This window comes from Manduca sexta, chromosome 15 (genome assembly GCF_014839805.1).
Source record: "Manduca sexta isolate Smith_Timp_Sample1 chromosome 15, JHU_Msex_v1.0, whole genome shotgun sequence".
NCBI lineage: Eukaryota > Metazoa > Arthropoda > Insecta > Lepidoptera > Sphingidae > Manduca > Manduca sexta.
The window spans coordinates 6,812,869-6,840,860 of record NC_051129.1 but is presented as its reverse complement, the minus strand read 5'-3'; the positions used below and the strand labels follow the sequence as shown (position 1 = coordinate 6,840,860).

The window sequence follows — 27,992 nt, the reverse complement described above, 5'->3', positions numbered from 1 at the left end:
CCTGAAAAATGGGTTGAAATAGACTCCACTTCCACATAAGAGTGGTGGGCGGAAAGATTATTCAATGTTGTATTCATACCTCTCATAGTGGCTGTGGATGGTTGCGGCTGCTTCGCTTGCGTTTCTTCCGCGGAGCGATGGCGCGAGGGTGGGGCGCGGCGTGGCGACAGCGCCAGCCCGGCCACGCTGTCCGCCACACCCGCCACGTACTGACCCAGCGACGTCAGGAAACTCATGGCTCACTGCACTTACAGCCACTCGCCGCACATTTGTTACTATCACTCAGTATAAACGAGCTTCTCTTAATGTACAACCATTGTATGAGACACTTACACACTTATTAGGTATCGTACATCATATCTTTAGTACCTGAAAAAAAAAATATGAGTTACATAAAAGCTTCAAGATAAGTTTTATGAAGTCTTATGCGTCAGGAAAATAAGCTACATTTAGTTCTTGACTTTATTACTTTAAGACCTAAAAGTTCATCTTCTAAAAATTTACTACATTATTTGTCAAAAATCCTGCCATCCTTCATGAATTATTATAATTTATGTGCCCTGTTTGTACTTTGTACTGTAAGGTTTCATATTTTTGGAATGACATTTTTATAAAAATTATATCAAAAGGGGTAGTTGGATAAAAAGAAGGGTATTTATACTGGGTGCATTCGGCAGATGGGTCATTCGGCGTAAGACTGCGGGCAAGTTATGTACCAGAAATATAAAGTGTACCTAAGTTGGTTATAGTTAGAGTTTATACATATGTAACTAATGATTTATAATTGTGAAGTGATAAAAGGAAAAATAAGTGAATAATAAATACAAGATATTCGAGCCTGAAGTTTAATTGGAGAGATCCCTACAAATCAGAAGTGGGATAGACGACGTAAACTGCGTAAGTATCTAGATGTATTTCAAAAACAATCAGGTAAAAAAAAAAAAAAATAATAATTAAGGAACGCATGCCTAGAAGTCCTTTTTAAAGATTATAAGCGGTAGGGATTTTGAAATACAAGTCGAGGATTTTATGTACCTAATTAAAGTTGTTTTAAAATCAATGTGGAATGAATGTGATGAGCAAAAAAATCTTAGGGGGTAGAATCAAACCATGTTTTTACACAAGTTTATTAAACTCTAATAGTAATAACTGACTCAGTGGCGTAGTTGTACTGCATGCATAGTACGGCAGCGTTCTGAAGTCCTGGGTTCGAAACCCGGGACGAGCAAAGTGATATTTGGGTTCTTCTGCTCAGTGTTAGCCCGGGGTCTGGAATGTGTCTATCGCATCAAGGTACGAAACACGCTTGGCGAAAAGTAGGTACCCTGGTAAAGCCTCTGCATACCGCTTCGAGGATAAATTCATGATGAGTATGATAGTAATAACGCCAATTTGGTTACGAGTTGCAGTACATGGATCAAGACAATGAAAACAAATCCCGGCGGCTGGCAACCCCATGCCATGGCCATAGCGTTGCGAGGCGCAGTCGTTCGCGTAGTCGCAGTCGCATTAATGAACAAAGACGCAGTCGCGCCAGCAGTAGAAGCCTGCAAGTTCAAGATCGAGAACTGACAAGAGAGAGACAGCGGCTCCGCCTGTTGGAGCATGAACTTCAAAGGGAACGTGACACAGTGGCGCGTCTGAAACGCAACGAACAGCGGCAGCAATCTCGACACAGATCGTATCAAGAGCCCCGCGAGCGGTCTCGTGTCCGGACCCGTACGGACGAGCAGCAGAGATACTCCAGGGCGGCGGGTCAACCGGCGTCGCGAGATTCGGGGCGAAACGAAGGAGAACATCGAGATCGCGACACTCGCTCCGGGTGTCGTTCAAGGTCATGTAGCCCAACTTTCTCTTCTAAGGACATTGTAGAGATTATTAAATCGCTTAAAACAGCCTCGTCACAACCATTGAACCATCATGCGCAATCTATGAGTAAAATAGATAGTAAAAATATTTTACCAGAATTTGACCCATCTAATAAGAGCCAACGGATGGATGTGTGGCTTAGAAAAGTGAACGAATGTGCTATGGTCTATGGCTGGGACGAGAAAACTAAAATACATTTCTCTATGCAAAAACTGCAGGGATTGGCCAAAATTTGGTATCAAAGTTTAACTTCAATTTTGTTTTCATGGACTGAATGGCAGGAGAAGCTACTTAAGGCTTTTCCTTGTGAGCAGAATTATGGCCAGTCCTTAGAGGATATGTTAAGGCGTAAAAGTAGGTTTCTCGAGCCTATTGAAAATTATTATTATGAAAAGCTTGCTTTGATTAATCAATGTGAAATTACGGGTAGACGTGCGGTTGATTGCATCATTCATGGTCTGTCTGATAAAACCACCAAATCAAGCGCATTAGCATTACGATGTTCAGAACCAGAACAGCTATTACAATATTTATTGAGCAATAAGGAATGCACCTATTCAACACCTTTTCGATCTAAGAATACAGAGCAACAAAGTTTTGCTGATAATAATCAATATGGTAAAACATCCGGCAGAACAAATGTGAATACAACTTTGGTCTGCTATAATTGTAAAGAACGAGGTCATCCATACCTTAAGTGCACAAAACCGCTAATTAAGTGTGAGAAGTGCCATAGGGTAGGTCATAAATCCGAGAGTTGTCAATCCACACAACCAAACCAGTCTGCAAAGGCTACCATGTTGCCTAAAACTATGTGTATATCTAATTCCAAACCAAATGATAAGTACATAAAAACTGTTAGCATCAATGATGTCACTATGGACGCCTTTGTAGATCTTGGCAGTGAAGTAACGCTATTAAGCAAATCTATGATTTCGAAAATAGGAGTTACCCATGATGGTATACGGTCGGTAATGAAGGGTTTTGGTGGTGCATTGGTGCACTCTTTAGGGTCAGTATCACTGAATATTACGATAGATGAAGTAAGTGCCGTAGTGTTGTGTAAAATTATAGAAGATGGTTTACTTGACAAACCACTGCTAGTAGGCCAGTCATTTACAGAGCAACCACACATCGTAGTAGTTAAGGATGCAACGAAGTTACAATTCTTCAATGTAGGCACAGTAGTTCCCTCCCATTGCCACGATGATGAAGTACAATCCATGCGGATATGGATGATAACTCATCACACGTTGTTTGGCGCAGCGTCTTTAGTGGCACAAATGGATCCGACATTTAGCGGAGACGTTTGGTTAGATACAAAGGTCGTAGGAAAGCCTAACGAACAATACGTTATACTCGGGGGCGTGCATGAGGTATGTAAAGGTCGCGTTAAAGTAACCGTTACTCCTTGTTCAATTCCTTGTTTGATACAAGAAAAATTTGTGTTGTCTCGGGCTGAAAAGGTCAAAGTTGTTAATAAGCTTTGCCTCGACCCCTATAAACCTATCGAGACTAGTGAATCGCAGTTAACCAACAAATTAGATATAAGTCAGGTGAAGCTTGGCGATTCTGCAACTGAAAATGATAAAATGAAGTTACTTGAATTGCTCCAACGTTACGAGCACTGCTTTGCTTCAAAATTATCAGCATTAGGTTGTACGAATGTCGCAGAAATGAAAATAGAGCTTACCACCAACGACCCGATAGTATATAGACCGTATCGACTATCCCACCACGAACGTGACAAACTGCGAAGTATGGTGGATGAAATGTTAGAGGCTGGCATAATTCGAGAGTCAGTTTCAAATTATGCAAGCCCCATTATTTTGGTACGGAAAAAGGACGGTAAATTTTGTATGTGTGTAGATTATAGAATGCTAAATTCTTTTACTTTAAAGGAGCGATATCCAATACCAATAATAGAAGACGAGATATCTCGTCTGTCTGGACAGGCATGGTTTATCACTCTAGATTTAATGTCGGGATATTACCAAGTACCGATAGCAGAATCATGTAAGCACCTGACAGCGTTTGTTACGCCGGATGGGCAATATGAGTTCAACCGAATGCCATTTGGTCTGGCAAACGCGCCCGCTGTTTTTCAGCGGATGATGAACCGTGTTCTGGGACCAGCTAGGTTTAACAAAGCCACTGTATATATAGACGATCTGCTAATATATGGCAGGGACACTAAAGAAGTACTTTCAAGGCTCGAGGAAGTATTACAGCTTTTAGACGAGGCTAAATTAAAATTAAACTTGTCTAAATGCAGCTTCTTACAAACTCAAATAGAATATTTGGGACATGAGCTAGGTTCCTCTGCAATACGGCCAGGGGAAGCAAAATGTAAATGTGTTCAGAGTTTCCTCAGCCGAATAATGTTCATGGTGTTAGACAGTTCCTAGGTCTCGTAAATTACTTCAGAAAGTATATTCGAGGTTTCGCTGAACTGGCTTCTCCTCTCACTAAACTGTTAAAAAAGGACGTTAAGTGGGAATGGACTAACGACCAGCAACAAGCATTCAAAGCATTGAAAGCTAGTTTGGTGAACAGACCAGTTCTCGCGATATATGATCACTCTGCGGAAACTGAGCTTCACACAGATGCGAGCAGGATTGGTCTAGGAGCAATTTTGTTACAAAAACCACAAGACTCTGATTCCCTAAGACCTGTTGCGTATTACAGTCGCCAAACAACTCCAGAAGAGAAAAATTTCCACTCTTATGAGTTGGAAACTCTGGCTGTCGTTTGTGCTCTAAGAAAATTCAGAGTGTTCTTGTTAGGAAAACAGTTTAAGATTGTAACAGATCGTAGTGCTCTTCGATCCACTTTCCAAAAGCGCGATCTTATTCCTCGCATCGCAAGGTGGTGGCTTGTCTTACAAGAGTTTAACTGTATTATTGAATACAGAGCGGGTACAAAGATGTTACACGTAGACGCATTATCAAGGAACCCGATCATAGATCAGGAAGTCCACTGTGCACCAGACTACCCAAATGTATTTGCCATCAATGACGAAGATTGGCTTTTCACTCTACAGTTAGGTGACACTGAGTTGGGTAGAATCCGTGCTATTATCTGCAGTGATCTAGACCCGAAGGGTCTTGAGTATATTAAAGAAAATTATATCATTCAAGACAATAAATTATTTAGATACATAGATGGGGATAAAACTAAGTTGAGGTGGGTAGTGCCGAAGGGGGCCAGGTGGCAGGTGTGCAAAATGAATCATGACGACATTGGGCATGTTGGTTATGAGAAGACCCTGGAACGCATCAAAAGATGTTATTGGTTTTCAAAAATGGCGCGTTTTGTTAGAAAGTATGTTAGCTCATGTTTGAAATGCGCGTACGCTAAGAAAACATCTAATAATTCACGAGAAGGTTTATTGCATCCTATTACCAAGGTTGCAATACCTTTCCATACGTTGCACACAGACCACCTGGGCCCGTTTGTAAGGTCAAAACGTGGTCATACTCACATACTGGTCGTTGTAGATTCTTTAACTAAATTTCTGTTCATAAGAGCCGTCAGGAATACGAAGGCGGTCAACGTGATTCGGGTGTTAGAAGAAATTTTTGATACCTTTAGGACACCCGATAGAGTTATAAGTGACCGTGGTAGTTGCTTCACGTCGCACGCTTTTCGCAAGTTTTGTTTAAACAGAGGCGTAAAGCATATTTTAAATGCGGTAGCAAGCCCTAGGTCTAATGGACAGGTGGAGAGGTATAATCGAACCATTTTAGAATCTTTAACTGCGCAAAATTTAAAGGACAATGAGAAAGATTGGGATTATAAACTCGGCCGTATTCAGTGGGGGCTCAATAATACGGTTCAAAAAACCATAGGTAAGGCACCAGCTGAAGTAATGTTTGGTACTGTGATGAATAGTGAAAGTAATCCTACACTTAATGAAATCACTGACTTAGTCCGTGAGACCGATGACCTGACTCATTTGCGCGAGAGAATTAAGACTAGGTTGGATGGGGAACAGGAGAAACAGAAAGCTTATTATGACAAAGGGCGAAAACCAGCACGTATCTATAGTAAAGGTGACTTGGTAAAAATTGTAAAATCAACATTCCATAACGATGGCAAGAGCACTAAACTTTTGCCAACTTATGAAGGTCCGTTCAAAGTAGATAAGGTCTTGGGGAAGGATCGTTACAGGGTTGCACCTATCCCTGGCTTCGAAGGTATGAAGAACAAGCGTAGGACGACTGTAGCCTCGGATAGGATGCAACCTTGGATTCACATAGCATCTCTGGACCTTGATAATGATGATAATGACGATGAGAACAATTGTACAGACGTAAATGACGACTGTGAAAGCATTGAGGGTGAACGTTTACGTTTATAGATTATTTGTTGCATTGTTTAATCAGCTCGTTAGAATTCTTCTCTTTATAAGTAAACTGCAGAATGCTTTATGTATTGTTTCAGAACAGACGAGTTGCGAGAATGGATGGGTTCGCAACTTGACTCGTCATTTTTATTTGGTTAACGGGCAAGTTGCGAGAATGGATGGGTTCGCAACTTGACTCGTCATTTTTATTTGGTTAACGGGCAAGTTGCGAGAATGGATGGGTTCGCAACTTGACTCGTCATTTTTATTTGGTTAACGAGCAAGTTGCGAGAATGGATTGGTTCGCAGCTTGACTCGTCATTTTTATTTGGTTAACGGGCAAGTTGCGAGAATGGATTGGTTCGCAACTTGACTCGTCATTTTTATATGGTTAACGGGTAAGTTGCGAGAATGAATGGGTTCGCAACTTGACTCGTCGGTTTTATTCAATTAATGATCAAGAGGTATCAAATATAGATTATGTAAAAAATAGGCTAATTTACTGAGAGCTTAAAATTTATGTTAATAGTAAGAAATCATTTGAATCATACCCCCTTATGTTATCAACGAATAGTTTTAACAATATCATAAGTTGTGTAATATTAAAAACTATTGTTAACAGAATGATCCAGTCTGTCAGTGCACCGAGTGTAAGGTTTCCAACAGGGTCGTGTATGGGGACATACACGTTATCAGGATGGACGAGTGTAAGGTTTCATATTTTTGGAATGACATTTTTATAAAAATTATATCAAAAGGGGTAGTTGGATAAAAAGAAGGGTATTTATACTGGGTGCATTCGGCAGATGGGTCATTCGGCGTAAGACTGCGGGCAAGTTATGTACCAGAAATATAAAGTGTACCTAAGTTGGTTATAGTTAGAGTTTATAGATATGTAACTAATGATTTATAATTGTGAAGTGATAAAAGGAAAAATAAGTGAATAATAAATACAAGATATTCGAGCCTGAAGTTTAATTGGAGAGATCCCTACAGTACTATGCAGAATGTATATAGTAGAAACATTATTACAAACATCGCATTAAATGTATACAGACATAGATGGACGCTAAAACGTGTTGATGGCAGCAAGCCATTAAAAAATTAGGAACGGAGCTGGAATGGACGGAAAATTGTCTCGTAATGAGAGCTAACAATCAACATTTTATTTTTCAACATGCTTTTCAAACAACAAATGTAATTTTTACCTTTATTTTTAAAGTAAACGTTGGCTCCTGTATAAAATTGTTAATTCATGCATGTAATGTAAGTAAACAAGAGAAATGAAAATGTTGTTAAAATATTCATATAGAAAAATATTTTAACGACTATCCAAATTCCAATGAAGTCTGCATAAAGCAAAGAGAGAAAATATGGACTATTTTTATTTTACAAATTTGGTTTTGGCTTTGACATTTCTAAATTGAATGTACGAAGTTCATTTCTTTATTCATTATTTATATTACCTTACAAAAGCTCATTTAGATGCATTAATGGATATAGACTGTTGTTTTTGTTTCAGCTTATTCGGCATCGTGTAATGTCTTTTTGGAATAATCATAGAAGAGCACACTTTAACTCCTATCCTCACTCCTATCTATGTTAGACAGAATATGTCAACAAATGTCATGTAACGTTCATGATCGGAGTGTAAATGGGCGTGGCACGGTTATTTTGCGACATCGTGCTTCGTGAAGCAACGTGCTTGGTTGCCTAAGTATATCTATTTGCAATGCGTCTTTGATGTGTGTTGAACCTTAATTTAATTAAAATAATAATATTTAATATTTATTATTGCCATAAGATTCATACTTTACATCATGTTTGTTATGCAATAATACCGGAATAGGAAAAACATGAAGAAATTCTGTTAAGCGATTCTGCTATAAATCGTAACAATAATCATCACATGTTCTTATAAATGCGGTGCCTAAAAGTGTAACAAGCCCAAAACTCTGCTAAACCATAGCTAGAGTCTAGACAGATTGATTTTGTCTTACGCTGAAGTCTTACGGGTAATAGACTTTTTAAACTGACTCCAAAGAAGTAAGGTTTATCCATGCGTCGTATTTTTTTTAATGTTTATTCAACGATAGTTTTTTACTCGGTGATCGAATTTAAGTGGTTCTTTTCCGTTAGATTACATAGTCCCGGAATGGTTTCATTTTAATTTCATTGGTAATAGGACCTTGGACTTCGAAGATGCAGAGCAAACTCTTCAAAATCAAATTGGTTTTTGATGATTATTTTTTTGGTTATTCAGCATAACTTCAATATAATCTTAAAATATTTTAGTTTGACCTTAAACTTCCATAACACAGCAGGGACCACCTCAAAATAAAATAGGATCTGAATGATTATTTTCATACAGGGTTCATTTAGATGTCTTTTATAACTAACAAAAAAGGAAAAATAAATCTTTTTAACAAAGAGAATCCGTCTCCAAAAACCACCATAGTCAAATAAAATAATATATTGAACTTTATATACGAGTTAATAAGAAATTGATAAAACTTAAGCAATTTAATCTTACCAATTATTGTATTTTTATTTATATTATACATGCAGACTCAATATTTATTTGGAGTCGGTGCTTAATTAAAATGCTAGCTAAGTTTAGTAAATATTAAACACGAATAAATATTCAATTAAAATTAATCACCGATGCCAAAAATAATATAAAGCGCATATCATAAAAATACAAATTGGAAAGAAAATTACATTACTTTTGTTTTAATAATTTCTCATTAATCTATATATACAGTACAGTTCAATTATATTTTGGATTGTAGTGTTTTTTAACTCTTATTTAACTACTAGCTTCCGCTCGCAGCTTCGCCCGCGTGGATTTCGGACTTCAAAAATGGAGCCGGTCGCGAACGTTCGAGAATGTTCGTTTTACGAAGCTACTCGCTACGTGATTCGCTAGCCTCTAGGTGCCAAGCAAGCCGCCTGCCTGTGCGTTCGCGACCTTATATATATACAAAAATAATCCTTATAGCATGATTCAGTATTCACGCATGATGGCTTATTATTAGCGTATTTCATGTATAACTTTGGTGTTTCTATACCGATATCTATGATTCTTTTTTATGGAATATTTAATAATGTTAACTTATTTAATAAGGGATGACTGAGAGTGTTATAAACGTAAGAGTAGACAAATATAATGAGAAAGCTTCGAACTGCTAAGCTATCGGGAGTTACACGTGTTATTGTGAGTCAACCATAAAAGATAGACATATGCTGTCGTGGGATATTTTTTACATAATTTTAAGGAGAACATTTCCGTCATACATGATTTCTGTGTAGCTTTAACCATTAAGGTTGCACACGCGACGGAAGCTTAAAAAATGGAATAACTTCTCCCGTTTTCCCAACATTTCCCTTCACTGCTCTGCTCCTATTAATTGTAGCGTGATGAAAAGTATACTATAACCAGCACAGGAGTATGATAAATAATTGTACCAAGTTTCGTTAAAATCCGTCGAGTAGTTTTTGTTTCTATAACGGTTATACAGACAGACAGACAGACAGACAGACAAAAATTTTACTAATTGCATTTTTGGCATCAGTATCGATCCCTAATCACCCCCTGATAGTTATTTTGGAAATATATTTCATGTACAGAATTGACCTCTCTACAGATTTATTATAAGTATAGAAGATAGATTATATATTTCGTGATTGTGCACATAAAAAAATATAATTAATAAACCTATCATTTTTATTGAAACTCAATAAAAATTATAGACTATGACATGCGGAATGTTCGCATTGCTTGATATTTTATTTGCCGAAATAAGTATTTTAGAAAGTATGAGGTAACGTTTCTTTATATATGATATACTGCTATAATTAATAACCCTCCTTCGGCTTTACCCCAGTTGGGTAAAGAGCTGGCATCGTCTTCCCGCGATTAAACCGGGTGGACCTCAAACGAGTAACATTGTTACAAAGCGAGTCGGATGTGTTCCGCTTGCGTCTTACTTCGCAACGCACAATTGCTTCGTCTAGACTCCTTCAATGACAAACTGGATGAATTTTTAGATTGCGATATTACCATATTAAACTTTCCTTACATCATTGATCGGTCGGACGTGCTTATAGGAAGGCTGGGGAACGATTCTAAGAAAAGAGCCCTTAATAGCTAACGCCATTGTCAAACCAAAATGGCAGGTATCGTATAAAAACCTTACTCGTGCTTACTCAGCCTATCATATGAGACATTAATTGTCTGTTCAGTATATGACAAGTATCGTGTGGTCGCAGCACGCGACATGCATATTATGACTTAATCGTTTCATTCATGTGTCAAACATTCATAATGTTTCCGACACCCGCCATTATTAACCATCATTTTAAAACGTCCTATAAAAAGGAAATTGCTAGAGATTATAAACTTTACATTTTTAATGAATTCTCAGCAGTCATGTATAATAAACCGGCGTAATTAATATATTAGTTTCATTTTGAAAGCTTTTGTCTGTATAAATAGTAATATAATCTTCTTCGGTTATTTTCATCATAATTTTGGTTTGAGGATATTAAATACAACATTGAAGTTGCAGCCCCATGACAACGCTTTAGTTTGTGCTTAATATTTCTGCCCAGTCTTTGAAGTAAATTTTGTATCTTCACCTTAGAGAAATGGCATGGCAATCGCATACCTATAACTATGTAACACAGAAGCAACTGTCGAAAAGCAATGTGAAAATTATGACAAAGATGATAAGCAAAATGCATTACTAAAGCCATATAGCTCTTAAGAACGAGCCACGGTAGATAATATTTTAAGCTGCAATTAAATGTAATTGAATAATATACAAAATACAGGGAAGAGGTGAAAAGCGTCTGTTTATACACATACAAACAACCACATTTCAAATACATTGTGAGAAAATCACGACGAGCTATATTGTGTGTCTTATGAAAAAACACCATTTATAAAGATTGTTTATAAAGGTTGATTGAAATATAAACGTGGCGAATATATAAATCACCCTTCATTGGTGTACGATAAAGAGCCAGTGACAAAATGCTAGATACGCAGGTCGGAAACATTGTGATAACAGGCTAGCATGCAATGCCCGAAACAAAAATAGCTCTAGGACTTATACAACTTTACTTAGAAACAAAAGTTTCTAATGTACTCGAACCTCGCACTCGGCCTCGATCCTCGTTGGGATTTTATTTCTTTATATGAATAGATTAGCTCAACTGTGCTGGTGCCCCACTCTCAGAGAAATCTGCCATGAAGTGGCAGTTTGATTAGTAGAAGTTAGAAATTATCATTCTGACTCACAAAAGCCTAATCTAGAGTCAAAGGAACTACCGTTCCATACATCAAATAAAAAGGGCCAAAAAGATTTTCGTGCCTTTACGATGAAATTGAAATATTTATAAAAACCGTACCTATACCAGAACTTTATGACAGTACAAATGTATTCTCGTGTCGCCACTATATTTGGTAAATGAATCCTAAAGATACATTAATTGTATGCTAAACACCGTATAAACACCACGAATAAATATTCCTTTTCTCGTCTGTGTCAGATAGTATAAGTTTGTCAAAACATAATTGAAGATCCATATGCGAAATATAGGTACATGTTTTGAGCCGAGGGGATAATATAGATTGTGGTCAAGAACGATGAGTGATAAGCAAAACGAAGAGGATGTCCTCTCCTATACACTTTTAGATATGTCCAAATAGCATAAAAATTGGGAAAACCTATTCACCATTGCCGTAATATTTTAATAAATATCCAGATATCACCATATTACGTAGGTACCTAGTCACTATACTTTAATTGCAAAAATTATGCAGGTATATGTAACAAGATTAACATCTTAGTCATTATTTATATTTATTATGTTCACAGAAACCTACCAATCCTGTATATAGGTCAGCTTTTAAGGGTTAATGAACAAATTAAGTAAGATTTCGCAGACGGCGGCACTCGTGCCGAGGGTACACTCTTATCAAGTCTCAAATAAATTATGTTTAAAATATTTTCGGATGTCATAACCTACATTATAATTTAATAAACGTTTTAATCCCTTACCGTGTTACTAATAATAAATCTTGTGTATTCTAAATCAGTTACGCAGTTATGTCTTGCTATACTAAATGACACTTGCCATTAGTAGGAGCAAAGAGAACATGTAGTTTTCGTACATTTGTTCATATATTTATCTAGCTTAATGCTAGTTAAGCTAGATAAATAAATTTATAAAAATAAATTTTAATTAGTCACCGACTCCCGAAATGGTAACCAGTATGTAAGTAATGTTAAATTATTTTTGGTCTTTAGTGGTTTGTGAAGACGGTATAATTGTTTATTAAAAGCTTTTATTTTTTCGTTTTTTGTGTTGCGTTAGTAAAAATCAGTATACGTTGAGGTCATCGTAGTTGACGACATAATTTTAAGAAATGTCTCATTTATCTCCGAAGTCAATGGTCTAACAACTACACGGGAAACGACAGCTTTCTAATAAAAAAAGAATTATCACAATCCGTTGACCCAGTCAAAAGTTCTGAGGTAGCAAACATAAAAAAACTACAGTCGAATTGAGTACCTCCTCCTTTTTTTTAAGTAGGTTCAAAAGCGAACTGAACTGGTATTATTCCATCTTTTTAAAGTATAAAAATATTAACAAATTGTAAATAGTAGATATTATATTATATAATATACTATTATATAAAAAAAGGTAATCCACTTGCTCGTTTACTAAGGTAATAAAATACGTCCTCTAAATTGTTTTCACCTCTTTATAGCTTTCAGGCGATTTTTATTCGATTTAGTATCTAAGGAGGCGTGAGTGGACCTAGGAATACTAACTATTTGTTACGAGACATGTCGAAAAGCCTGTTAGGTATAGTGAATAGTGACTAATTTCCATGAGTCACGCTTCGGCACCGACCTGCATACTGTATGATTACAATCGATTAGACTAAACCTTGTTATAGATTGACGTTTTTAGATTTAACTTAACTACAATGCACTTGGCCTGAGATTAAGGATTGTTTATAATGAATTTTATGTGAGTTTAAATTTCTCAATCCACATTTTTTTTTATCTACCCGTGTACCCAATAGTAAGTGCCTAGAGAATTAAACAAAAAAATAACTTTGTTAACATTCTCAACTGCCCTATGACACGTAAAAAACATTATAACGAACCTAAGTCTTGCAGTTTATCATTGGTAATAATAATTTTTTTAACTTTAAATCTTTTCTACCTTTTAATATTACCTCGTTATATTCTGTAATGTATCATACATTTACTCGACGTCAAGCATGATGTCTATTAAAATCAAGGGATTGAAGAAAGCCCATTGACCCTTATATGAATGTATCTATATAAAACTACATTTATTAGCTACCCATTGTATACAAAATCACAACTTCTATACCTACAAACGTAGTTATATAAAGCTTTTGGGATGAAACACGTTTGGTAGTCGCTACACGTCAGCGGCCTTTCAATCTCGACATATGGTTCTATAAATTCTTGTGTATTTGCCCGTGGATTGAAGTGAGCACTGGTCGAACTAAAATTACGTGACGTAGAAACTTGACAGCCCGGTGCAAACATTCGAGGCGAAATTCAACATGGAATATTATGAGAAATGACCTGTTCTCATGTATAGGAATTTCATGTTTTGAATTTTATGTGTCGTATAGAATTTGACACAGTTTTAACATACTATTCGTATAAAGGTGGTTTTAACCGCTATGTGCAGGCATAACTCTTTGTTAAATGGAAAACCATAAGTATTTTTAACTATTTGTACACACTTTAATGACAGCCATCACATTTCCTTATTTATCTTCGAAAATTACAATTGCTTTAGCATTTGCAGGGGTTTTAATCTACTCAACTTCGGTAACTAAAGATTGCCCAAGTCCGACACAAAAAGTGTTTCAACTTCCTGTGCCTTGCATTTGCCAACTTTTGTAATTATGTTTTAAGCCTAGTTTCGATTGAAGACTATCTATACGAATAGTCTTGACAAATTTCAATTTATAATTAAGATTATTTGTTGTTAGCAGTTGAGCATGAATTAATAAATAATTAGTATGTGAAACCACTTACTTATTTTTGTTATGTATACTACCTATGTAAAAAAAGGCACCCTTTCGAGTAGTTGTAGAAGAAAATTAAATTAATTATACTACTACTAACATGTCAAATTTTAATTAGTTTTCTTGGCGCAGATATTTAATTTCCTCTAACTTTACTTATAAATGCCCTTAAGTCTCTTGTGCAAAAGTAGTCTAAAGGTTAAACAAACGTCTAACTTCCCGAATTACTGAAAGTATTAAGTAAACGTGCTTCTAATTAAATGGGTAAAAGATTTATTCAAGTTTTGTTAGTCATAAATTTTGTGTTACTTATGAAGCCAAGTATAACAGATGTATAATTATTTATTAATACAATATCTGTTTTTGTGATGCGGGTATGATGTTTCGTAAAAACGAGGCTCTTGTTATGTTTAAGACAAAACAGTTAAATGATAGCCGAGAATTAGATTTAAAGAAATTAATTACATGTATTTGCTTTCAAAATAGGCAACAACATAAGTAATTTAAATCTCGTGACAATAAAATCTGCTATAAGTACATAGCAAGTTTTAATTTATTTCTCATCTCCCGGAAAACAATAGCTAGACTATGTGCCTTTGGCATTGCTAAGTCTTTGGGTGGCAGATGCTACTTACCATCAAGCGGACCTCTTGCTCTTTTGCCTACTAAGGCAATAGAAGATATATTATATAGGCATTTTCATTACCTTCATTTCATCATAATATACAATATATACTTGGGAGATGATAAGTCAATTACAATCACTTTTTTCGTAAATACTACTGACACAAAATAAAAAATAAAATATAAAACAATGACTCGTTTAATTGTTTCTTTCCCCGGAATAAACATCGAATGAGAAGATAACAGTTTCATAAATTTACAGTTTATTCATAGATTTGTATTACTATATAACCTTTGATTAAAACTGTAGTTGGTGTCTGTAGCAAACTTTGGGTATAATGTTAAAGTAAATCGTTATTCGCGACGCTCCCTCCCGTCCTCGGTAAACAATACAGACAGCCGGTACGTGTGTATAACGCTAACAAACGTACTTGTTGGATATTAAAAATAAAACGAAAACTGACAGTTTAAATAAATGTACACATAAACGTTGTACGTACTTATATGAAATGGTCGAAAATTTGATGACTTTAACAATGCACCTAGAAACTGCCTGGGCTGGGTCAGTGGCGTGGCTATATTTAATTCCAATATTTTTTTCCTGACTTGTCGAAGACTGCAGATTTCATGATCATGGAGCAGACTGAGGTATAATCATTAAAATTAAACTATATTTCGGATTTTATCGCGGTTTTAATATTATACTCTTTCTAAATAATTTATTTTTAAACTTTACTAAATAGTTTAATTTTAATGTCTAGCATTCGCGTAAACATAAGAAATCATTATGAGGAATAATCACCCAAAAAATTTACTTCACAATATCTACCTGCTATTTAAAATTATTATTAAAAAATAAAAAAAATAAATGTAGATGGGTCGATCTACGCATGGGAAAATTATGATATAAAAAACCGAGATAAAATCCAAAAAATAGTTTTATTTCGATGTCTAACTTTCGCATAAATATAAGAAATTATTCTATCATACTAATTCCACATGTAAGTCGGTTAAAAAAATGTTTACCAGATACCAGGCAACATACACACAATCAGATTTTATTTCATGCCTCTTAGTCAATCCTATTCCGTAATAGTTGTTGAAATAAGTTATCATACTTGATCACACAAACAAGTTCTTCCTAAATAAGTACATTATTACAAACACCATACACGTGTTCATTCTCTATATCCGCACTAAAGTTTACGTGGGCCATACTACGTGAACCGCCTTTAGTGAGAAGCTTGAAGGACGGATGGTATCTATGAGATAATAATAACTTAATCTCTCTGAGGCACAAGGGATAATCTCTTATTTAGATTACAGTTAAGATAGTTGCCACAGCTGTGCAATTACTGGAACAATGGAATGTGTAGTAATTACCCGTCGAAAGTGAATATCTCTAGGTAGTTTTGCGCACTGAAAATTAAACCACTCATAGGCGTGACCTGGTTTGATATAAAGAAGAAGAAGAAAAAACTTAGTTTTCAGTACAAGATGGGAGTAATTAAGTATTTCTTAAAGGTAGCTCTAATATTTCAACATACACAATAGTGCGAAGTCATACTAAATCCAGGAGAAAGGCAGCTGCCCTCTCCTCCTCCCTCGGTATCCTCATGAAACCATAACTGAAACAACCGTCGTGCCCTAATGGCAATAAACATTAATTATCAGTACTGGAATGAATCAATGTTTTGTTACTGTCTTTAAAGAGCATATAACGGTTACAAATTCCCAGATATTTCGACCATGTGAACCGTAACCAGGTCTATGAAACGCTTTATTATCCCTGGGGGCCCGGGTCTGTGGAAGGCAAACGGTCGCGTCACGCGTGGCCGAACCCAAAACGCGCTGGACGGATTTAATTTAAGTTGCCACACAGCCCATTGTGAATTGTTTACACAATACAACCAACTGGAATCGCTTGGAAGTATCGCATCGCAATGGTATCTGTAATAAGGATCCAAACATGAATTAGAGAAAAACATGAAAACATGAAATAGTGTACCCGTACGACAGAAGAAGACCAATATTGCCGTACTTCGTTACTTTTTTGTTTATAAAAGACTCTAAAGGTTGTTCTAGATGTAGATCTGCAAATTTTTCTTTTGTGTTTGTTAAGAGATAATTTTTTATTTCATAAATTTGTGCAGGACCTTGGCCTTCGAAGACGCAGAGAGGAACTTCTCTAGTTTTTCTCTTTCATAATCTGTTGATTATATAATACATTTGCATTTTATCCCGGGTAAATATAAAGTGGGACAATCAAGGGAAAACCTTTAATACGCGGAAGAAGCCGCGAGCAACAGTTAGTTCCGAAATAAAAATGTCACGTACAAAGAATCTATTGTCAGTAAACTCAAAATGAAAATTGCGCAGGGGTCTTATATGAAAGTCGATTTTAAGGTGTAAATGCTAAAAATATGTCTTATTATTATTAACTTCACGTATATTACATAATATACGGGAAGTTTAAACATCTATAATATTCGCAACTTGAGAATTTTCAATCGAAATATTGTAATATATCATAACATACATACGTAGTTCGTATATATTTCCGACTAGATAGTCAAAGCTTGGTCAAAAAAATGACACTTAATAAAACTGAAAAGGTTTGGGGGTAGTTCGGTCATACCTGCATCACTCGCTGCTCTTAAACAAGTAGTATGAAATAGCAAAAACTTTATTCAACGCTGTGATTCAGGAAAGATAAGTTTGCGTTCTTTTATTGCCGGAAAGGACTATTATGCATAATTTGATGCGCCTAAGAGGATCTTGTGGTGAAACTTTGCCTATGTGTTATTGCAATTCTCGAGTAACTTTTGCTATCCAACATTAGTGATTATATTAGATGTTATTATCGGTTTGGTCTAAAGAAATATATAATTTATTTTCAGTAACAGGACACTACAATGTGTTTCGATTGCCGCCGCGTTGTGAATTTATTTTCTAAAATATTTTTTTGGCGACTGAATATCCACTTACGAAGATTTCGTGAGTTGTTTTAAATCCAGATCCTATAAATACCACTATTAAACTCTGGTAAACGACTTCGTGAAATCCCATCGTCGATATACCTACTCAGGAAATATCTCGTACTAACAGCTTTTGACATTCGGAAAACCTCGGAGCCCATCACTATGCATCGTATTGGGATTATCTTGGGTTCTCAAAACTCCAGTACGTCAAAACAAATTGCTCCCGAGTCCAGTGAAACTACAAAATTCAAAACAAGAATTTTGGTCTGTGTTAAAGACTGTCGGTTATTGCTACGGTCAGCTTTAACAAGGATCTTTTTCCTACATAAAATAATGGATGGCATCAATAGCTGATGGATTCGTAATATTGATGATTTTACGCACGTTCCTCTTTGTTGTATATCTAAATGACGAGATGAGGAGTCAGGGAATAATTTCTGCATATACACCTTTTAAATTAGACAATTAAGCCATTCGTTTAGGAATAAGAAGGCTCGACTTTTGTAGTGAGTAAAGAGATATTATGGCCTCAAGCATTACAAAATAATACTTGGAAAATGTAACTAATGTCGCCATTTTTGCCGCTTGTGACGGATCTTACTCAGGCTTTCAGCACTCTATCAACGTCGCGACTGACACGTTCATGTCTTAACACGAGACCGTAAAATCTTATGTTTTTATTATTATTAAAGCACAAAGTGTTGTACGTCAAAGCTTTTCCATCTAGTTTGCATACAATGACGTTATTTTTTAGAAGAGGTCCGCTTGACAGCTGCCAAGCAGCATTATTCTCCTTTGTTTTTAAATTTTAGTAGTTTGGTAGCTTTGTAACTGTTAGAATTTAGAAAAATATTAACGGTTAAAATAGATTAAAATGAACCTCGAACATAATGTAGAATTTTGTGAATGGAAACCTAACTCAGGAGTTTCAAGACAACAGTTATTCAGATGAGAATAATTTTATTCATAATATTACAATTGAGAAGTGTTGTAGATCTTTGAATGCTTGGTTTGAAGAAAACACAGAAAATGCTGGACGTATTAGCTTGAAGTTTGTGCCAAACAAAAAAATTCTTGGATTATATAATAGAGGCTACGTTTTATCCCGATTAAGTACTCAGTGAGGCTTTTATTCCAGGAGAAGTCAATCACTCGGGCGAAACCGCAAGCATCACCTAGTGTACTATAACTGTAAACAGGATTCCTAATTTTGAATCTTAGATGACAATTTTTGACGTGTTTCTTAAAATAAAGAAAAACAAAAGAAATCCTTAATTAATAATAATATTTATTACGCTAAATAAAACATCTGTCAAATTGTTTTGGGAATTACGCAAAAGCTTGTCAGTGGAAGATTTTTATCAAGTTAAATGGTCGCAGCTCGCAATAATATGCTTATACATGTTGTTGAAAATGCATTGGATTTATTATTAACGGCGGGCCATCAGTTTGATATTCACATCCATCGTGTTTAAAAACTTTGTCATAAACCACATGAACGCAATTCACAAACATTCGTTATATGTATAACTGTGTGTATATATATATATATATATATATATATATATATATATATATATATATATATATATATATATAATACAGTTAATTTCGTTAATTATTCAGAGAAATCATATGTTTTACCAAAAATGTATCCCTTAATAAATGTGTTTTACTCCGTAGCATTTTAATTAATATTTAGTTAATATTCAGTTTTAGTGTATTCTCTGCACACGTTACATTAATAGTTTTGTTATATCAAAACTCATTTCTAATCTAATACAATTTATATAAAGCTCACGTAAATGTAAAAGCAATTTCGTTGATAGGTTTCTTGTAAACGAGAATCCTTAAAATAGAGCGAGAAATCAATTAGTTTCACTACTCCGAGCAAAACAAGGGTGCTGCGAGCGTACCTACATAATATTATATTTTTTTCGACACCATCTACGTTGTAGAACAATGAATGTGGTAGGCGTGTATGATAGGACAAGGGTCACGTCGCGGGTCACATAGAGGCCGATCAGTTACTAGAGCCTAATGAACCCCCGACCAATAATAATAACAAATCAAAGTCACCTTACAGTGACTAAATGCCCCAGCGAGTTGCGTTATGCTTCGAACAGATGCGGTTTTTGTACTAGGTAAACAATAGTCATACAATGGTGAACTGAACTTTTGATGAAAAATATTGTTTAGGCACGTTTTTTTATTTCAAACGATTACTTCAATAGTTATATTTATATAACTTTCTAAAATATTGATATTTTTGTGTTTGTATAATTGATATTGATGCATTGTACAAGTACACTTGCAAAAAATACGGGTAAGGTACCTATACCTTGAATTAAATTATAGTTGGACTAATAAGATTCCTTATAACTCAAATATATTTTCCATATAAAAAAATAAAACAAATTCAACGGTACAGGGTCTACGTAACGGCGTAATAAGAGGGTATTTTACGAATCTTAAGTCCAACATACAATTTTTCAGTTAAACTTTAGCTTCGACGTAACATATCTAGAAAAAACATTTAATACTACCTAAAACTTACCTCGCCTTCAGCGGAATACGTTAAAAGGGTTCAAGAGAATCCTTTTCTATCTGTTGGCACTCAGTAAACTTCGACGTCCCCAGTTCTAAGATAACATTAAGTTATTTGGCAACGCTGCTAGCGTGCGAAACGTCTTCACAGTAAAATACTCAAAACATGAATATCAGATCGTGACCGGACATAAATTGTGCAGTGTGGCGGGCACAGGGCTGCGAATTGCGCTCGTAGGCGACGGCGGTCGCGAAGGGCGGCTGGGCGGCGACTGGCGGCCGGCGTGAGGCGTCCTCGCAGGCTGCGTGCTCCCTGCTCCGTCCTCCGTCCTCCGAGCCTCGCCCGGATCCCCTTCCTGTTGATCGTGTACGCGACAGGTGATCTGCAACCTTTTAATCACCAACATCTGTTTATATTTCCTTATCGATTTTATCAATTCCTACAGACTGGCGGTTCTTAACTACTGGTAGGCGGATTACAACAGATGTTGAATGTAGCACATGACCTTTTCAACTTTGTTTTGAGTTTTCAAGAAATTGTTGGAGTTTCTAAAGTAATCTGAAAAAAATATCCCTGTAGTTCTCGTATTATTTATAATCAAAATTAAAACCATGATATTATATAATATTTGTCTCATTTCTATGCGGGGCGGTTTATTGAGGTATCTCTGGATCAGACTCCATATAATCGCCACCTACAGAAGAAACCCACGTTTCAAACTAAGCCGTTTTCATGTCATTTGTGGTATCGTATACCTGTATAAATGAATACTTTAATAAATTATAAATAGAATAAGTTGAATTTGTGATATTGAGTTTCTTATTAAAACTTACTTTATTATACAACATTATCATATTTAACGTTGATAATTAATGACCATCCTCGGCACAAATTACATTATTTATAAAGAATATAAAGTACGTACTCTAAGGAGTGAGTAAAATACACACTAAGTATATTATACTCTAAAAAATTCAATAACGTTTAAGAATGACTTCAAATTAAACAAAATGAGAATCCCGGGTGACTAGAACTTTAGGTAAAACAGTTGTAATCTTTTAGGGAAAATATGAGAAATTAACATACCAAAATTTTTAAATACACATTATTGGTATAATTCTAAACTAAGAACAGTCAAACATGAGAAAACAAACGATCTATATCACTAAGACATGTGGATAGAAGAATTAATCATTGAGTAATAATTAAATTTAGTTAAGACAGACAAAATAGACACAGCAATAGAATATACACATCCTCAAATACATTTCCTATCGTTACAGCCGATTGTATGGCTCTCCACAAGCAGGAAACCGCCGGAATTTCTGTATAATTTTATTGAACAATATAACATATTCACCTCATTTTTATGTAGTACATAAGTACAGTACATTACTTAAGGGTCTTTAATAAGATCATACACGTTATGTAAATATATGTAATATAATTAAAGTGTATTTCATATAAAGCTCTATGAGACCTATATTCCTGCAAATAATGAGAACCTAGTTAACTACTACCTCTCAAGAGGTCGATACGAGGTAGATATCTAATTAAGTAGGTACTTGTTTGGTGATCTATATTTGCGTTCACTGTCATACGCTTACGGCTAATTTCTTCATTGATAGGAACAGTAAAAATTTCTGTAACTTTTATAATAATTGTGACGTATGTGTTGTGGCAACTCTTATGACTTTTATGTTACCACGTTTGTTTTTTAGCGATTACTGTGGGTTTTACTTTAGCCTTTACTTTTAATGTTCCTGCATAAACTGCCTGTTAATTTTGGTGTGTGCAATATTTAATGTTCTCGCTCAATGTTTTCATTGACAAGATAGTTAAGAGCGAGAGAATTGGGAGAAACGAAATGGAACGATGGACCCTAGTACTAAAGATAACACCAGCCAGAAACCAAATAACAGCACTATAAAATTAGTTACTTATTTTCCTATTGAGACATTGTAAAAACCACTTAACTTTTAAATAATAAATACCTACTTACCCTCAAAAATAATAGTGGGCAAAAAATGGTTGCTGCCACGCGTGATGATAGTATATAATTAACTTTTGTGTCATAACCTTTACCGTTTTAAACTGCCCTGTACCTCGGCACTAAAATAAGAACATTTTTAATTTAATAACGTTGGCTAAGGCTCGTGAGTACGGTCACAATTTCTAGTTTTATTTATTTAATAAATAAGTTATCTCGACATCCACTAATGAGGTCAGAATTTGTTCAAAAAAAGAAAATTCTTAGCTTATTGACTTTCGATATTTTAATGTGAAAAAGATGTGATTGTAAGAAACTTTTATACAATCGTCGGTTTACTGCAAGATCTCACTAATGGCAAAAATCATCAATTACAGTTTATAACGCCCTGAACATAATATTTAACGTACTCACTTGATTTTAAGAATAAAAATATTTAAGAATATAATAGTATTTTTTTTTTATATAATTATATCTAAGGTGATATAGGGAAAACCATATAAGTAACTAAAACTAAAAGTGGCTTAATTCATACTTTTGTATTTGTTAGTTAATGAATTCTCGCAGTAAACCGACGATATATACTCATAAATAGTTAAAGTAACACATCATATCAAATAGATTTATGTGTTTAGGAATTTTCGTAAATCTCTTATTTTACTCCTTATGTGTTGCAACATGAAGAAACCGAATGAGTTTCTTATTATAATTGATGGGATCCTTGAGCCTCGTTGGCTCCTTACGATTACAAATTACGGCTGTCAACCGTCGACCCCTTTTCAGGGAGGAGCTGGCTCTGGCTTGAAAGTTGACATTGAAGGTGTCTATGCCCTTCCTAATTCTTTAACTTGCCCCTATTCATAGGAAATTGGTTTGTTATCTCCAATATTTATTTATTGGATATTAATTATTCAAGCTTCATAAGTCATAAAACATATTTATAGTTTAATTATTTGAGCTATAAAAGACTTACCTACCGTATCTTAAACTGATGTACCTACGTACTAAAGCTGGATATAATGATGCTCGTATATTGATGTGCCATGCGTATCAATCTGCAGGCATAACAAGCCGGATTATGTTTCTATGCTACGTGTGGGAATATTGCACCTGCGATTTAAACGCATACATTGACAAATGTTGATAAATTTCCACGCTTCGGCCTATAACGTATTTCATAAAATATAAATGTTTTGTGAAACCTGTTTCATATTTGTTTTATAAACATGAAATTGCTTTGATGTTTGTTTGTTATAGTAAAAGCATAAAACGCTAGATCAATTTATATACGCTAAAGACCTAGTGGTAGATAAAGGTGTCAGCTACTTTTTATTCTATAAAAGTGCATTATACGAATGAAAGTATTCCAGGAAGGGACGTTCAGCCGAATGGAGCCGGTACATAAAAATCTAGTGCCTAGGCTATACTGTAATAGATGTTGAAATTTATAACCTCTGATATTTAAAGAAGGTCTTTGTCTCATTTTTTTTCTTCTAATATTTATCAAGAACTATAAACCAGGTTCCAGCAGAATTGCCAGTGCTTTACTCTTTGAAACAATGCACAAATAAACTTTTTAGCTATCTATCTGTCTATTTGACATATTATTATAACATCATGGATTGTGTCTGCCACGCACGTATATTTTAATGGGCACAATAGTGTCTCTGAAAATATTGATGGGATGGCTCACCAATAGGTGGCGCCATCTGCGGGGTCGGTCACATCCTTTTCATGGTAAGCAGACTAATGCCCGCCATGTGCGTCATTCTCGTGAACTTATGTCGCATGAGCTCTTCAGAGTATAATTTTATTGTTTAAATATACTATACTATACTTCTAATGGAAATATCAGTATAATTGTTATGTAAAAAGAGTAATCTACACATGTTTCTTTATTTATTTGAAACTAAGCCTATTTTGTTTTTTTTTTTACAAATAGGAAGTTACATACACTACACCTGAGTGCTAAAGGGGTTTAGAAATCTCATGAAAATATATAGCGGGACTTTAATCCCAGAAATACATTTTCACACAGGTAAAAACTAGTCATATATAAACCTAACACAATATACTCTTCCATAAGACTGAGTGTTAGTTTGTGCTTTTCAAATGATAATTTGTAGCTCCAACTTATATCTGTAACTACCTAATATTATGTTCTTAAAATGTAACAGAATAGACGTAGGATTCGCTCTGTTCTAAATCTCTAGATCTAGAGAGTCATACATACCAAGAAAAAGAGAGAGAGTAAATCTATTTTGAGCGCAACATAATTCATCAAACAAAATTACAGGTGGAAGTTGGATTTATATAAATCGCCCACTTTCCATCGTAGAAAAGCGGGAGACAAAAATAATCTTGTGCCCAATTCCTACAAAGATGATAGCGGCGGCGAAGTCGGTGCCAAAATTTTCGCAGTATTTTAAAGCTTATCTTTATTACCCAAATACATAAAGGCGGTTGAGGTGTTAGCTAAGTAAAACTAAAACTTTTTATTGACGTCGTCCATGTACAAAGGTATATGGTTTACTGAATTGTTTAAGCTGCAAGGTTCTAATCTCACGATTCCTGCGTCAAACCATAAATGGCTACACAATTCGTGGTCCAAAAACATAATATCGTGTTGACAAAGTTATACGCGAAATACTGTATGCGAGGAATGCGTTGTTATAGCAAAGGATCCGAATGTTTCTTTTTTTTTTTTTTTTTTTTTTAACGTAGGTAAATCATCAGATGACTATCTCCCGCCTTGGGATGGGCGGGAGGGCGTGTCAGACTTCTACTGACTAAAAACCTACGGTGTTCCTATCCTTTGCCTATGTGCCTAGGTCCAAGATCCGATGGCATTGAAACCTAGGCAGGCACCGGCCCCAAAGGGCCCCGTCAATGACACTAACACTGCTCTTCGAGGCGCGCGTGGAACACTACGCGCCGTACACACGGGCCGTTGGGGTGTTTCGGGCGACGAGCTACCCCATGTCGTAGGGGAGCATACTACGCTGACGCCGCTCGGGTGGTCGGTGCGGAGCACCCAGTCGTACCCGATGTTCCACAAGAGCGGCCCCAGAACCGAACCCTGTGGAACACCGCACGACATCTCTCGCCTGATCCATTCCCCTTGGTTACCAGGGTAAATGACGGCCCTATCCCTCAAGTAGGCCCCGACAACGCGATGGAGGTAGGTCGGCACCCGGTGATACCGGAGTGCCTCCCTGATACAACTCCAGGGCAGGGTATTAAAGGTATTAGCGATGTCAAGCGACACCGCCAAGACGACCACACCCCGGGAAACAGCATCCCCCGTCGCGAGAGACCCCACGCGCATGATGGCATCCACGGTAGAGCGCCCTCTGCGGAAACCGAATTGGCTGTCCGCAAGATTCGGCCCAACCCTCGTCAGGTGCCCGACGAGGCGGTCTGCAATAACTCTTTCGAAGAGCTTGCCCACCTCGTCGAGCAGGACGATGGGCCGGTATGCGGACGGACTGTCCGCGGGGCGCCCATACTTCGCGATGAGGACCAGTTTCCCCGTCTTCCAACGAAGTGGAAACTGGCCCCTCTCCAAACATGCCGTGAGGAACCTCTGAAGTCGAGGCCCGAGAGCCCCCAACGCCAATCCGAATGGTTTAAGTGTGTAGTAATTCGATTCCGGAAGGACTATATTATTTGGGGTACAATCCCGTACATTCATTCGATCTCGCTCAATCCCGATTGTACACGAGCGTACAGTTTAATTGATTGTTATATTGCCAGATTGATTTCCATCACATTGAGTCTTCGCTAACGTCAACATGAATTTGCTAACTTAATTACTATTTTAAAATTTTTCTTCCGTTTATTTAATATACTGCCTGTTCAAAAACTTATTAGTAAATTAGTTTTGTTTGCCTTGTAGTCTGCTATAAATATTAAATAAGAAGTTAACTAGTAGTAGATACTGCTCAAGTCGATCCATTTGCGGTCTCAATTTATCGGTGATTGATTAATTGAATTAAGGCGGTATCATTTCGAGTGTGTTGAATTCTTGTATTTATCTATGGTATTAGTGAATAATTCATATCTATAAATTCTCACTAACGCCATCTGTCTGTCTGTTCTGTTTCTGTCTCACTAACTTACAAAAAGCCTCACCAGCTTTCAAAGGACATTGTTCTGTACTCATACATAATTCGCCCCGAAACCAACAGCAATGGAAAAATGTTTGTAATATTTAGAATCATTAATAAATTCTCATAACATATTATTTATAAAACGGACAAGCTGGGATATAGCATTTATCCAAAAAAACGATTAGATTTTGAGGTTATAATTAATAGGTAGAGTCTAGTTTATTTGTCTCTGATGAGTGAAGTGTGAGTGACGTTGAATTGAACAATGAAGTAAGAAGTAGAGATGCTACTTGACTAGATTCTAGATCGATAATATCGATAATTTATACTAAAATCGATTTTAATTAAACATTTTCAAAAACATTAAACATTCTTTTTAATCGGGAACATATTTAGCGGGACCTTTATCCCGGAAAATCCTTCACACAAGCGGATCCGATAGTAATTTGATATGGATCATGGAGAGAGTTTGAGGCCCCGGGATGGAGGGAGTGAGAAGAACGCTACTTTTTATATGTATAATTCATAAATATTTTGTACGACAGAAAAATAAATGTTCGCATAATATATTATGCTTTGCTATTTGTACAGTCAGGACGGGTCACTTATATAGAATCTAATTAAACAAAGTAAATCAATGTTAATTACAAACTAAAAAACTTTTTTATACGCAACTTGATCTATAATCAATTTAACCCTAAAACTAACTACCTATTTATTTGAGATGCATCCACTGCTCGATGAAATATTATTATAATAATGAAAGAAAATATCGCGATTTTAATCGAATATATTAACATGTTTCAATCATTATTTATCGGTAATTAGATTTATCGTCTTGTCGAACTGGTATATCTCTATAGACAATTAGCTGTAAACATGTCAGCGACTTTGATTTGTCCTTACAATACTTTTATATATTCATTTTAGATGTAACAGCTTGTCCGTTTTATACACATATTTGCAAGTAATATAAAAAAATATATAAATAATTATGGTGCAAGTCACACCTTTGTTGGTTCTGGGGCCGTTTTCGACTATGTCCTTTCCAGCTACAATACAAATTTCTTAATAAATTTTATGCCAAATATATTCAATGAAATAGATAACAATAAAGACAAAAAAAAAGATGTAATGGAACCTTTTATTATATACTAGCTTCCGCCCGAAGCTTCGCCCGCGTGGATTTCGGACTTCAAAAATGGAGCCGGTCGCGAACGTTCGAGAATGTTTGTTTTACGAAGCTACTCGCTAGGTGATTCGCTAGCCTCTAGGTGCCAAGCAAGCCGCCTGCCTGTGCGTTCGTGACCTTATATATATACAAAAATAATCCTTATAGCATGATTCAGTATTTTTAAAATAAAAATAAAAATAAAATAAAATACTTTATTTATCACGTAGGCGAACAAAGTTGCACTTATGATACGT

At 35.8% G+C, this 27,992-nt stretch overlaps 1 protein-coding gene across 1 annotated transcript in view; it reads right to left on the bottom strand.

Moving 5' to 3' along the window:
- The window catches only part of LOC115449483 (BAI1-associated protein 3), an 80,712-nt gene extending 59,803 nt beyond the window's left edge, over positions 1-20,909 (bottom strand). Inside the window, exons 1-2 of the mRNA XM_030177323.2 lie at positions 20,472-20,909; positions 80-369 (exon numbers count right to left, since the gene is read on the bottom strand). Coding sequence (XP_030033183.1) covers positions 80-236 — 157 coding nt within the window. The 5' untranslated portion in view covers positions 237-369; positions 20,472-20,909. The remainder of the gene's footprint in view (positions 1-79; positions 370-20,471) is intronic.
- Between the last annotated feature and the right edge of the window lie 7,083 nt (positions 20,910-27,992).